This window comes from Homarus americanus, unplaced genomic scaffold (genome assembly GCF_018991925.1).
Source record: "Homarus americanus isolate GMGI-L3 unplaced genomic scaffold, GMGI_Hamer_2.0 scaffold28051, whole genome shotgun sequence".
In the NCBI taxonomy this organism is placed as follows: Eukaryota; Metazoa; Arthropoda; class Malacostraca; order Decapoda; family Nephropidae; genus Homarus; species Homarus americanus.
The window spans coordinates 587,501-601,644 of record NW_024720144.1 but is presented as its reverse complement, the minus strand read 5'-3'; the positions used below and the strand labels follow the sequence as shown (position 1 = coordinate 601,644).

Genomic DNA, 14,144 nt, shown 5'->3' with positions numbered 1-14,144 from the left:
AACACATTTACATTATTTTAATACGGCAATAGGGGTTGGTGGTGAGTCACACGTCTCAGTACTGGCATCAATGTGCTACGGGACATCTTATTCTATATGCGATAAAACATGCAAATGTATTAATATATATTCTAGCTTTTTCTTTTGGGTTTGATCAATTTTTTCAAGGAAGCGCCCCTCTGGTATGTTGAAAGGGAGGATCACTCATGCGACCCACCAACTTCGGTTGTCCATCACTGCTTTAAGTACTTGAACATGAATACATTCTATACTAATTGCAGTCACAGTCATACAATTAGTCCATATTAAGTGTTACTAACACAGCTAAGTTTTATACAGCATTCCTTAGGAAAAGAGAATTAGTAAGTCCTGTACAGGTGCAACTAAATTCACCGACATTCAACAACCTTTAATAATCTACTCCCAGTATCTTTTCTTCACAACAGACGAAGAGGAAAATTACGCATACAGATACTTCAAATATTATTTTATTATAAAAACGTAACAAACTATATACTGTATACCCTACATCAATGTTAATGCTCGTACGTACATGCATGAGTAAGGTTTAAATTTCAATGACCGTGAATGCATCGTGTGATGGTTTTCTAACGCTAAAATTTTATATACTGTACTGAAGAATTTCAGTTTGATTGATTTTCACATGACAATATACCGTTACGAAAAAGCCATTGGCTCTGTTCTCAAGACTTTTTGTGCATACCTCACCATGTATTAGAAAACTAAGCTTCAGAGTGAATAACAGACTTGCTTATCAATTCCAATGTAATGAAGTAAGCCAATTTTTGTGTGAAAATTTTAACATATAATGGGATTATTGCTATATTACAGTAGTTATAGACAGTGCTGGTAAAAAACAAAAAAAATTCAAAGTTGGAGGCCTGGGAATTTTATGATGTACCTACTGTATAGTATATTATACATCGTAATATTCCTTGGCCTTCAACTTTGAAAATCAAGTTCTATTTCCCAATCTAGATTTTTACCAGTACAGTATATAACTACTGTGACATACCAGTAATCTCACCTGATGCCATACTCTCAAATTGTTCATGTACACTGTACAGTACAGTACGGTACTGTACTTCCTATCTGTGCATCCATCCCTCTTCCTGCTACCATAAACTTCCAAATCTAACTCTCTCATCCCCTCTAACTCCCCATTCTCTTAAATGTACAGTATGTCTCGAAATTAACCAAGGCCAGGTTTCTGTCCAACAAACTTTCCTCTCCACACATTTCCATCTAACTTCTATTTACTACTCTGCATCCCACTCACCCAACATATTACTTTCAAACATGTCATTTCTTTTGTTTCTTATCTGATTCATCCTCTACCATTTAAAGTCGAAGCTTCACATCACTTTCGTAATGTTGGATTAACAATTCTTCTAGACATCCCTAACTTTACATGTTGACACCCCCCCCCCTCTCTCTTTCCATGTTTTCAGTACACTTATTGCTTTCTTTCCTTCGGCTACTGATTAAATTTGTCAATGTTCCAATTGTTGAAACATCAATCCCAGAATTCCTAACCATCATCCTGCCCCCATTCAATCAATGTTCAAAGTATCATTTATACCATAGAGACATTGTGGTTTAGAATTATCCAAGGATTTCATCCTCCAATTAAATGTATTCTTTGCTGGGTATTTCCGCCCTCCTTTACTGTGTTTGCTTACACCCACTATTAAACTTCTTCAAAACACACTTACAAACATGCATTAGTATTTGTAATTTCTTTTTAATGAATTGCCTTCCCGTAATCACAGGACAATACGCACAAAACACTTCAACTCTTTACGAATTTAAGAAAAAACCCTGATGTTCATGTTTTTCATAAATTCTCATCACTACTAAGCATACAATGGTTCAAACAGATGTACTTTGCTATTTCCTTCCTCTTACATACTGACTGTTGTACCTTACTTACCCCCTGAATATATGTGCAATATGCCGTAAGAAACTAGCTTTTTAACTCCTTCATTACGGGATGCTATTTTTAATATTTGATTTAATTAACGCCAGGCAATTTTATTCAGCCCAGACGGACCCCATAAAAAAGGGGTTACTACTACTACAACTACTACTAATACTACGACTACTACTACTGTTACTACTACTGTTACTACTGCTGCTATGCCACCTATTGGTTATTGGCTCCATGAACTTTACTCCACACAGCAAACTAAAATTATAAGATAAACCATGAATGAGAAATTCAATTCTGGACTTGTGTGTTAACTTACCAGATTTTCAGAACCATTCATATATGAGAAGGGTCCCATAACTCGCCTCATAGCACAAATGGTCCACAGTTGAGAGAGACACTTGATGGTTGGTAACTTGATATATTGCTGAGCTCAAGGTAACTGTCATGGTAGCTTGTGATATGACACATATGGTTCATGACCCCAGGAAAGGGTCCTGGTAGCTTGAGGTAAAACACACACTTCATAACTCCAGAAGTGGAAAATGATAACCGGTGGAATTATACAGATGGCTCAGTGCTCCAGAATTGGATCTGGTGACATGATGCAAGTGATTCAAATCTCCAAGAAGGGGATCTGACAGATGAAGCGGAGCTCTTGATCACACTGGTTATCATTCCAGGCACCTTGGAAGAGCATGGCACAGTCCTGGTCCTTGGTGCTCTTCACATAGTTGTTGGGCTGCCCGATATCCCAGTTGACGTAGCTTGGCTTACTCCCTGCAGACATTACAAAATCACTTCATTATATAGTTACAGTATTTTATCATTAATTATTTTTTTATATAAATTACACCTGCAATGTACTCAAACATCATAACAACTCACAAAGACTCAGGTAATTTTAGGAACTTACAAGTTATTATTCATACACTCCCTTATTTTTACTTTACTTTTTTATTTTTTATCACCTTTTCCCCTGGTCGGGTAATCAGTCTGTTCTCTGAGTGCACTGTTGGCAAGTATTGGACATGTTGGGACTCCAGAATGTACTTGAACATATGCCGGTGTTGGTCAAGTCTAATCTTTAATGAACTCGCACGCGGTGTTGTCACACCATTCTCTGGGAGGTTAATGTTGTGTCATCCCATATCCACATTTATTATTAATACTTTATACAGTACTTACTCTACAGGTATGTGTCCTCAATATTTCCATATACTGTAAGGTTAGATACTTTTATATATCATCCTATATATTTGCATGAATCCTCATGTGTCCACAGACAATACTACGAAACACGAATGATGCGAGATGTTAGCTGCAGTGTGACATGGGACTAAAAGATACAACCTTTCTACTAAAAAAGAAACAGAAATTATTGAAAAAAAAAGTAAAAAGCAAACAGGAGACAGTCCCTATAGAAGGAAGGAAAGAGTTCATACCATCAGACAAACGCCAGTCGCCCTCCTGCCGGCGGTCACTGAGGCCGATCCAGTAAGCCTCCCCCTCCTGCACGCTTTCCTTCACCACTCGTTGCTCTTCCTCACTCTGGAATATCAGCAGGTGTGTTAGTGGTGGGGTACAGGATACGGATGACAGGGACATACATGATAAGGTACTGCAGGAGGTAGGACAGTGTAGGGTAATGATCCAGTTATATTGTATACTTAAGTACTGTTAAAATTATAAGTCTTGTACTCTTGTGTTGTGTGAAAATACAGCCAGTGATAGTTGGTGGTTAAATAGATTATTATATCACTATAAAATGAAAAACAAAAACAGAAAAAACCACAAATGTTAAACCAGCAAAGTTTAAATGTATCACATTCGGTGCTTCAGCTCAGTGCCACAACTGTATTTTTTCGTATGGTTTAAATATTTACTGACGATATATCCCCCCATCAGCCCGAGCAGCAATGTTTACCCCACATATTATAAATTTAACGGAAAACACACATACAATACTACAATCTCTGTCATGTACAGGTACACACCTTTATAGCAATCAGCTGAGCACCATCCTGAGTACAGCGGTCTTCAGCTCCCTGGAAGGTGAGCTGCACCTTGTTGAACACCCGGTAGGCGTAGGTGCACGCCATTGTGTAGCTGCTGGGGGCTGGGACACAATGATGGAGTCACTGGGTTGCCACATGTCACTTGTGGTGTGGCGAGAGGCAAGGACTGGTGTGGCTAGTGTTAGGAACAGTGGTGTAGCGAGAGGCAGGGACAGTGGTGTGGCTAGTGGTAGGGACAATGATGTGGCGAGAGGCAGGGGCAGTGGTGTGCCTAGTGACAGGGACAGTGATGTGGCTAGTGGCAGGGACAGTGGTGTGTCTAGTGGTAGGGACAATGATGTGGCGAGAGGCAGGGGCAGTGGTGTGCCTAGTGGCAGGGACAGTGGTGTGGCTAGTGGCAGGGACAGTGGTGTGGCAGCAGGGACAATGGTGTGGCGAGTGGCAGGGCACAGTGGTGTGGGCTAGTGGCAGGGACAGCGGTGGATAGTGGCAGGGAAAGTGGTGGGCAGTGTGGGTGGCAGGACAGTGGTGGAGTGGCAGGACAGTTGTGTGGCTAGTGGCAGGGACAGTGGTGTGGCTAGTGGCAGGGACAGTGTGGATAGTGGCAGGGATAGTGGCAGGACAGTGGTGTGGCTAGTGGCAGGGACAGTGGTGTGGCAAGTGGCAGGGACAGTGGTGTGGATAGTGGCAGGGATAGTGGTGTGGCTAGTGGCAGGGACAGTGGTGTGGCAGGGACAGTGGTGTATAGTGGCAGGGACAGTGGTGTGGATAGTGGCAGGGACAGTGGTGTTGATAGTGGTAGAGATATATTAGTAGTATGACTAGTAACAGAGATAGTGATGTGGCTAGTGGCTTGGATTGTGATGTGGTTAGTAGTTTGGATAAAGACGTGACTGATAGGCTTGTGACGTAACAAATTTTTTATTTTATAAATTATAAATCCCAAACCAAGCAATTATTCTCAATTCTGTAGTCGTTGTTATTATATTGTTATCACTGTGTTTCAACAACGAAGGTCATTAACCACGTAACACAACATTTAACAAATTATGAGGCAAAACTCGTTTTTTTTTCCTGTAGTCTATTTATCAAAGTCTATGTTAAACCTTACACACTGAAATTACCCACAAATTCCAATAATTTTTTAATATTTTTCTTTATTTTTCGTAACTATGACAAAGTAAAGTATTACCAGGTACCGCATTCGTTTAGTTTAACTGACTTACTATTTTTGGTGTCTTGTAGATAAAATGAAACACTTGCAGAAAACAGTGCAGTACTGATTAACAGTGACTTCTGTTAGGATAGTGTGAGACACTAATGAAGATTGACATTCAAACACAAATAAGACTCGCACCTTTGATAGACCCGTATTTGGGGGAGGAGCTACCCCTCACCAAGTAGATGCGTGCCCCAGGGGAGGACACGAGGGTAAAGGGGTTAGGAACACACTGCAGGAGCCCACACCGACCCTTTGTCATAATCCCGCCTGAGGACTCGGTGTTACAAGACTTCTGCCCACTGTCGCATCCATCCTCACCATTCTGTCGTATGGGAGGGATGAGACCTTAATTAATGCTTTCGTTTATGCACTCAGTATTTATGAATACCTAAATCCAAGTGCATTGCCCCACATTGATACTGTACGTCACTACACTAACAACAACAACAATGGCCGAGGACTGAGGGAGATATTACCATTAACAAAATAAATAATACAATAAAAATATAATACAGTACTGTAATATTGATCTAAGTAGTACAAAGAGGATATAACAATAAGTAAATAACAGTGACTGTGGAGGGTACAGAACAGCAACACTGACCGTAGAGGTAGGAAGGGGTAGCCAGACAAAGCCAAGACAGGTGGGTATGCCGGAGGCGAAGCAGGCGAGGGTGCACTCGGCGGGCGTCATGAGTGTTGTATGAGTGTATGGAGGCGCCAGATCCCGTTCTACCATCAGGAAGGTGGAGGTGGGGCCGCCCAGAGTCACAGTCACCCCCAATACCGCCAACAACAACACCATTTCCATGCCTGTAGGGTATAATGACACATTAACAGCACAAGCTCGATATGAGATGTGAATCTAACTGGAAAAGAACGACATAAAATTATGCCACATTTTGAAGCCTGTACAAGCGCAGCATATACCAACATGCCCAACTGAGAACTGACTGACTGTCCGACCTCTCATAATAGACCATAAATGGCGAGGACAAGGACAACGAATGAAAGAAGCTGGTCAAAATTTTTATTATTATTATCCAAATTTAATTCGTTGTTGCTGTCATATTTAACAAATATTTTTTTTTTTTTTGGAACGTGGATGTTGGTAGCAACGAAACATAAATGGTTCTGGAGTATGTGTGTGTTCGCTATTAGCTCCCAACAATTATTTTTCTTTCTGGGTAGCAGCGCCTTTGGCATGTGTTAGTTATCAATGTACAAGTACTGTACAGTAATTGTGTCTGTTGGTGCATGTTCGTTATTAATGTCAAAGTTGTTTTTTGTGACCATTCGTCATGAGTAGTGTACAGTACAGTACATATTTTTTTCGCGTACCCGGTATGTGTTCGTTATCACCTATCGGAATCATAGCATAACTGTATTCTAGCACGGTGTTCCTTATTAGTGACCTAGTACAGTATAATAAGTACAGGTATTTCCTGGCGGGTGTGTATGTTACTGATGTGATAGCGTAAGTGTCTTCTGGTGTACATCAGGTATTCGTTATGACTATCTACCGTCTCAGAACACAAGATATTCTACACTAGACAAGAAGAATACACAGAAAATTTTCCCGCATCGAGGCGATAAGTATCATGTCAGTGCCGCAATCTTTAAAAGTGGGCCGGACACGCTCATCAACTACATGCAATCAGACGGAACGTTACTATTTTGTTGGTTTCCCAGGATGAGGAAGGAATTGCTCTAATTATATTAATGATTTATTAAACAAAAATACTAACAAGCTGAATTTCACCTAATTAACCTAAAGTGTTGAGCGGAATGGGAACGCAGGGTACACAGAAAGCAAAGATTTAACAAAATGGAATTTCAACAAAAAGACATGGACCAACCCAACTGCCCCAGCAGGCGACTGAGTGTACAGGATAAACTGGAAGTACTCGTGTCTATACAATAGTGACAGCAATAATATAGGCTATTCCTGTGAATATGCAAAGGTGGAAAACATTTCAGCCAAGAATTAAACATCTATCAAATTCTTACACGAGGCTTTGGATACAAACTAGTGATTTTTTTAAACGATTGGAATCTCCATATGTGAATGTAATTAAAAGAATTGAGTCAGAATTCTCGAGTGCAAGTTCTTTAGAAGTAAGATATTTGTGACCCAATGGACTATATTTCTGTGGTTATCAAGCACTACCATCTCACGCACGCACGTATATTATAAAAAAAAATCATAAACTTGCACGGCACGCTAATAAACCACTAGTAGTGAATGGGTAGCCAATTTGCTGACAGATAACAGTAACAACCATATCTCTTCTCCATTTCCTAAACTCTAAAGGGTTAAAACTTTAACCCTTTAAAGATTAGATTGTAGAGGGCAGCGGTACACTTAAGAATTTTATTAACGACAAACGATTTATTTTTTTAGCTGAAAGAAACCCTTGCCCTCTAAAGAGTAAAATAACATAATGTCTTAACAAAGTTTGTTAAACAAAGAATGGTACTACCAGGAAATTACTTTGTAAAACTGTGTAATGTGTAATCAATATCACTTCAGAGAATCAGAACACGGTTGCATTTACTCTAAATTCTACAGACGTGTGTACACGAAGTTTCACGATTCTAGAAAATAAAGCCACCAGTGACTCTCTCCGGTGGGTTTATCATCAGCATGCAGCATCCGTTTCAGGAAGCGACCATATTTAAAATTTGATGCCGAAATCATAGCCATAGCACTGAAACAAAATGACACAACACAGGTTCTCTAGAGTCTAGACAATATTATCATGATATATTGTTCCATTCAATTCATGTCTAAAGTTGGATAGCCACTGACCGTTTGATAACGAAAATTTAATATCCTAGGGCAAGGCATGCGAAAGTCAGTGCAGTACAGTGTATCTCACACACATGATATCGTGAACCACTGTTAAGCTGAAACTGAGGGAATCTATTTGCAGGATCAACTCAATGTGCATTATTGAGAACCAAGAGCAGTTGTGGTAATTACTGTTGGCCTGCCAACAGGTTAGCAAAACTTACAGAACTAATAAAGCAATGCCCATATTTATACATGTGTGTTAGAGCAAATACAGTGCATTGGATGGGTGGGTTTGTTCAAATTATTATTATAGTCAGCTTACAGGTTAAGGGTACTGTGCTCGTCTGTAACAGATCAATGGAGACTATTTGTCAGGTAGTAGGCAGCTATCGAACAGGGGGGTACTACCGCCTGGGAAGATATTGGAAGCATAATGCAGTCTAATCCCTGCTGCCATATGGCATTATGAAAATTGTGACCAAGTCCCATGTTGCTAATCTGACTCTGCCACATTTACACACAATTGCAGGGTCTCAATTATTTCTCTTACTTAGACAACACAACATACATATATCGTTTCTCACTATTGATCTTTTTTATTTCTTTATGGTTCTTTATTATCATTATTATTATGAGTGTTGTTATTATTTTATTTTTAATTTTGTATTATAAATTTTATTTGCTATGAACTAATTATTATTACATTTTCACCCCCCCCCCAGGCCCCGATGTGGGTCAGTGACATGCGCCCGGGTGGGCTAATCCCCGAAAAGGTAAATAAAATTAAAATAAATACATAAGTGCCAGGCTTGACGGAGATAGGTTTTTTATCAAAGGGTTGAGCTGAGCCCCCCAACCGCTGCCTGGCCAAACCCTCACCATTTTAAATCGCACTGCCAGTTAGGTCTCATTATTTTTGGGGGGAATATTGACCTGCGTGTAGTAGGCCTATTACTTGCTTCATTAGGGAGCTAATAAAACAATACGCCTACTACACAGCCGAAGGTGCCATTTTCAATTCCATGCAAGTTCGTTTAATGCAGCATTGACACAGTTTGTGATTTTGATATTTGGCATAGTTTGACATTCACAAGTCTGTAGTTTCAATACATTTTTAAAACTTGATAATAAATAAAGTTTGTCAAAACAGTACTTATTCCAACCGGTGTAAGTCTAGCTGAGGCAGACACGCTTGGGTGTTTAGTTTTTAATATAATGGTATGGCAGTGATTCATGGAGGGGGAAGCCAACAGTAAACAATACACACACCGCTGCCTCTCCCGGAAATGAACCTACATACCGGAAGCGCTACGCGGAACTGGAGATATTATGTAGGTGCTTATGCCAGACCAGCCTTGAGCGGCAGCTGTCATCAAGCCGTGACCTCCGTCTACCGAGCGATGCAATCTGTTAAATTTCATTGTCAACTTATCCACTTTGCAAAAGAAAATACTCACATCAATACCAGCCGAAGAGACATGTAAGATACGATCGCACTGTACAAATACCGGGATCGGGTTCCTGCAGATGATCGCAATAAAAAAAACTATTTATCAAATAATAATAAAAACACTCAGATGCCGACAATGAAAGTGGCATCTATCTTGGTGTCAGCGCTGATCGGTCACGCCGAGGCAGATGTCGGCCGATTCTATGAAGAAGACTTGCCATGTATGTAAAAACATAAGAAAATTGAAATCTTTAGTGTGCCAGCCAGCACGGCGACTGTGCTGAGCACAGAGACTACATCCAGTGTGAAATCTGCAAAGGATGTTCACTTAATTACTTCAGCAACAGTTATATCACTCGAAATGAGCTGTTGAAACAAATCCTTGACCAATCCAACATCTTCCAAACTGCACAACATGGGCACCCTCCTCCTTTTTTTTTCTTTATTTCCTTTTGTTCTTGGGCCACCCATGCTACATTTAGGACACACACTACTACTACTTTGCTGTCACTCGGAATCGAGTATGACGATCATCCAGCTATGATACAATGATATTACGGATGTTACCATCGTTGGTGAGCTCGGAGGTGAATCGAGAGGCCAATGCGGGACCGGCAAGGTCGTCCATAGCTGTTGCGCGTGTGGAGGGCTACATCTAGTGTGGGAAGGGAGGCGGCAGCATCTTTCCAGAGTTGGCGCTTGTCTGCCTCGGTATGCAGTCGGGTTAACTCAAAACTATTGGCACCTTCTCAGGGTGCTCCTCCAAGCGTTACAGTGTGGAGTGATCGTCTCCCAGGTGTGGTGGTCGATTTCGCACCTTTTCAGGTTTGTCTTAAGACTATCTTTATACCTTTCCAGTTGCCCGCTAGCGTTACGTTTACTATTCGTTAGGTGGCTGTAATGTAACTGCTTTGGCAGTCTACTGTCCCGTTTACACCCAACCCCCATCGCTCATATATCCATCCAACCTCTGTTTGAAGCTATCCAGCATATTCGAGTTAATGATGATGTTTGGTAACTTGTTCCACTCATCCACTACCCTATTTTCAAACCAATGTTTATCCATCTTGCGCCTAAATCTAAATTTGCCTAATTTAAAACCATTGCTACGAGTTCCCTCCTGGTTTGATAGTTTGAGTACCTTTGTTATACCGCATTTGTTTAGCCCGGACTTCCATTTATACACGTCGAGTTTTAGGATAACCTCGCTAGTCTTGAAACTAACACTTCTTTGTATGAAACCAAGTACTTTGTCAGGCCTTCTTTTAAGCAAATAGGCAATGTTGACTTTGTTAAGATTCCTACTTATCATTACTCCTAAATCTTTCTCGGTTGGATTTTTCTACAACGTTGTTCATCTGATATCTGGTTTCTCTGTTCGCATCTCCTAAACTAAGTACTTTACATTTGTCCACATTAAATTACATCTGCCATTTTTCAAACCATTTGATTTTTTTATAGATCTTCCTGTAGTTTTACGGAGTCCTCGTCGGATTTAATTACACGCCCTATTTTAGTGTCATCAAGAAATTTACTTATGCTGCTTTCTACGCCTATACCTATGTCGTTAATGTATATAATAAATAGTAATGGTCCAAGTACTGAGCCTTGGGGTACTCCTCTAGTAACGTTACCCCAATCGGATTTAGTGCCGTTAATGCTTACTCGCTGTTTCCTGTCCTGTAACGACGCCCTAATCCATTTTAGAATATCTCCTCCAATTCCCATGAGCCTCCACTTTTTGTACTAGTCTTTCGCGGGGGACTCTGTCGAAGGCTTTGCTAAAGTCGAGGTATACCACATCATAAGTGTGCCCGTTGTACACTGATTAAAAAACAGCTGAAAAGAGTGTTAACAGATTAGTCAGACATGAGCGCCCATTTTTTAAGCCATTTGGGGAATCGTTGATCAACTTGTGCTTCTCCGGGTGATTTTGTATAGTTTGAAATTATTGCTTCCAGCAATTTGCCTACAATTGATGATAAACTGATGGGACGGTATTTAGAGGATAGTGATCTATCTCCCTTCTTGAAATCAGTATCACATTCGCTATCCTCCCGGATTCTGGCACTACACCCATTTTAATTGACATGTTAAAAAAATTTGCCAAGGGCATACTAAGCTCTTCCTTACATTCCTTTAATACGCTGACAAATATCTCTTTGGGACCTGGTGACGTATTAGGATTTAGCTTGTTTATTTGCTTCACTAACATCGTTACTAGTCACTACTATCACGCTTAACCTATTTTCTCCACTATCTCTGTATAGAGTCATTGCCTCGGTTATCATGTTTAAATTTTCGGTGGTGAAAACTTGAAAAATATCTGTTCAGATTATTGCTCATTCCTCCGTCGTTATCCTTTGCAGGTAAATGGCCAATCCAACGTAATTGTTCATGGATAATGATAGCCTCGATGCTCCTTCAGTTGGTGTCAGCGAGAATACTGGCATTTGTTCTCTTGTCTTCCCAGTGAACTCGAAGGATGGAACGTAGACTACGTTGGTGAAAGTTTTCAAGTGTCTTGAGGTGCCTCCTGTATCACTCATGTCTCGCTGCCATATAGCAGGGTGGGGAGGACCACTGCTCGATATACAGTACGTGTACTGTAACTTCGTAGATAATATCAGCTCCCTACAGCTGAAGACACGGGTAGGGAGCCTGCCAAAGGCTTAAGATGCACATCTGATCCGATGTTGAATCTCTTCACCGATGTCTGCGGTAGTGGACAGGTGGGAGCCGAGATACTGAAAGTGGGTAACATTAGAGAGGATAGTACCGTTAAGCTGGATGGATGGTGGAGGTGTGTCTGAACCAGGGGAGAAACAAGGGCGAGGTCGCCTGCATGCTGAAGTTCACACACACACACACAATAATTTGCATCTAACAAAATGCTTTAGGAATACCAATTTTATTCATCAAATAAGATAATAAACTACTACAATGTTTGTAAGCAGTATCATTGTTTTGTCAAGAGTGGACAAAATCTTGTTCATATTGTTGTAATTAAAGTCCAAGATGGTAACTAACGGCTATGGCAACTATGCATAACTAGTTACCTAGTTGTATACTAAATGCTACACGTTAAATGCTTTTACATCAGAAGCAAGATGTGGTGTCTTGGGCCATATAGGGTGTTTCAGTGGTGTATTAAAGTTCCTGTAAAGGGGGAGGGGGGGACTAAAAAAAAAGGGACACTATTTAAGTTCTATCTTTGAGGCACTGTTTTGAAAGAAATTCACAATGGAACGAGATTCGAGGTTCACGAAGCATCCCTATGTTTTCGTAAAAAAAACGGGTCTTTTGGAGAGGTGCTCGCCTTAATTAAATGCTATTTATCTCCCGGAAAGACCAAAAGGTGCAAGAGGTTACATTATATTTTATAAAGTTAGATTAGGTAGGTTTTCGACGATGGAAATCGGAAAATCTAGCAACCGTTACCATTCCTGAAGTACCAGATATTGCGCAATAAAAAAATTACTGCTCATTAAGTGAACCGAGTTAACCGATCATAAATAGTAGTTATCTCCTATTCTAATCTCCTAAAAAGTGTTATTTGAAAAGAAGTCTGGCGAACGTTTACTCACAGAAACTAACAGGCTGCTAGTTCGCCTCTCAATGCAATCGCCAAAGCAATATTACGCAAAACTCACTTCTTGTCTACTTTTCGGTTTTTCATGGTGAAAGTGGGTATTTGTCTTCTGTGTTGAAATTTCCAACAGTAGTCAGTTAAGGAGCGCCCCTCTCTTGAACATATCAAGATGGAATTTAGAGCAGTCTTAACCCTTGGAACAGAAGGAGGAAGTGTGGTCAGTACTGCAATTAACAACTTTCACTTCCTAGCTGTAAAGCTCGGTATCCTTTCACAATTGGGTGAAATATGGGTACCCTGGACACGAACCAGCTAGCCTATCTTTAGGCCTGGGGGGCCGCCACATATACATTTTTATTATTTTTTGTTTAATACAGGGAATAGCCAACCCGGGCAAAAGTCATCGACCCACATCGAGGCCTAGGGGGGGGGGGTGAAAAAATTTGAAAAATAAATTAAAAATAGAAAAGGAAAAGGTTATATTAATCTACACCACGAAGAAATTTCTTTGTAACACTTACTGTAATAAGACCTAGCATTTCTTGTTTATGTAAGAAAAAATTGGGAAACACTAAATATTGAGGCCAAGTATTGTGGTTCGTAATATCGAGGCTTCACTCAAAATAGTTTTTTTTTGTGTGTGTGTGTGGGGGGAGGGGGTAGTCAATTCCTCGTTCTTATATTTCTGTCCACCCTCTCCAAGTAGAAAAATAAACATAAAACGACAGATCAATTAATGAAAATAAAAACTATTATCTTTCCACCATGGCAGCACTGGTGACCTTCACTTTATTTACATAAGTATGCAAAAACTATCAAACCAAACCTTACTTATCTGAACCACCGATGTCAACGGCGAATTATTTTTTTCAAATCTTACCAATTCCATTGACATTTTGATGCCACAGACTGTGCACTGGATATTGGGGTATTTTCTAAGGTTGAAGAAGCAATGTTTCCAACATCTTAAATGTGATTATCAGTACAGACTTGAGCCGCACTGTCCTGCTCCAACATCAGAGGGGCCTCAAAACATCCAAGGGGACCCGAGATTTCGTCTAAGGGCCCTAAGGGGAACATGGCTCCCTGCCGCCCCCTCCCCTCCCTCCCAGAT

At 40.4% G+C, this 14,144-nt stretch overlaps 1 protein-coding gene across 1 annotated transcript in view; it reads right to left on the bottom strand.

Moving 5' to 3' along the window:
- Nucleotides 1-472: 472 nt before the first annotated feature.
- Nucleotides 473-14,144, bottom strand: part of LOC121860412 (perlucin-like protein) — a 14,293-nt gene continuing 621 nt past the window's right edge. Inside the window, exons 2-6 of the mRNA XM_042357558.1 lie at nucleotides 5,796-6,004; nucleotides 5,327-5,513; nucleotides 3,949-4,070; nucleotides 3,397-3,502; nucleotides 473-2,731 (exon numbers count right to left, since the gene is read on the bottom strand). Of these exons, the coding sequence (XP_042213492.1) occupies nucleotides 2,568-2,731; nucleotides 3,397-3,502; nucleotides 3,949-4,070; nucleotides 5,327-5,513; nucleotides 5,796-6,004 (788 nt within the window). The 3' untranslated portion in view covers nucleotides 473-2,567. The remainder of the gene's footprint in view (nucleotides 2,732-3,396; nucleotides 3,503-3,948; nucleotides 4,071-5,326; nucleotides 5,514-5,795; nucleotides 6,005-14,144) is intronic.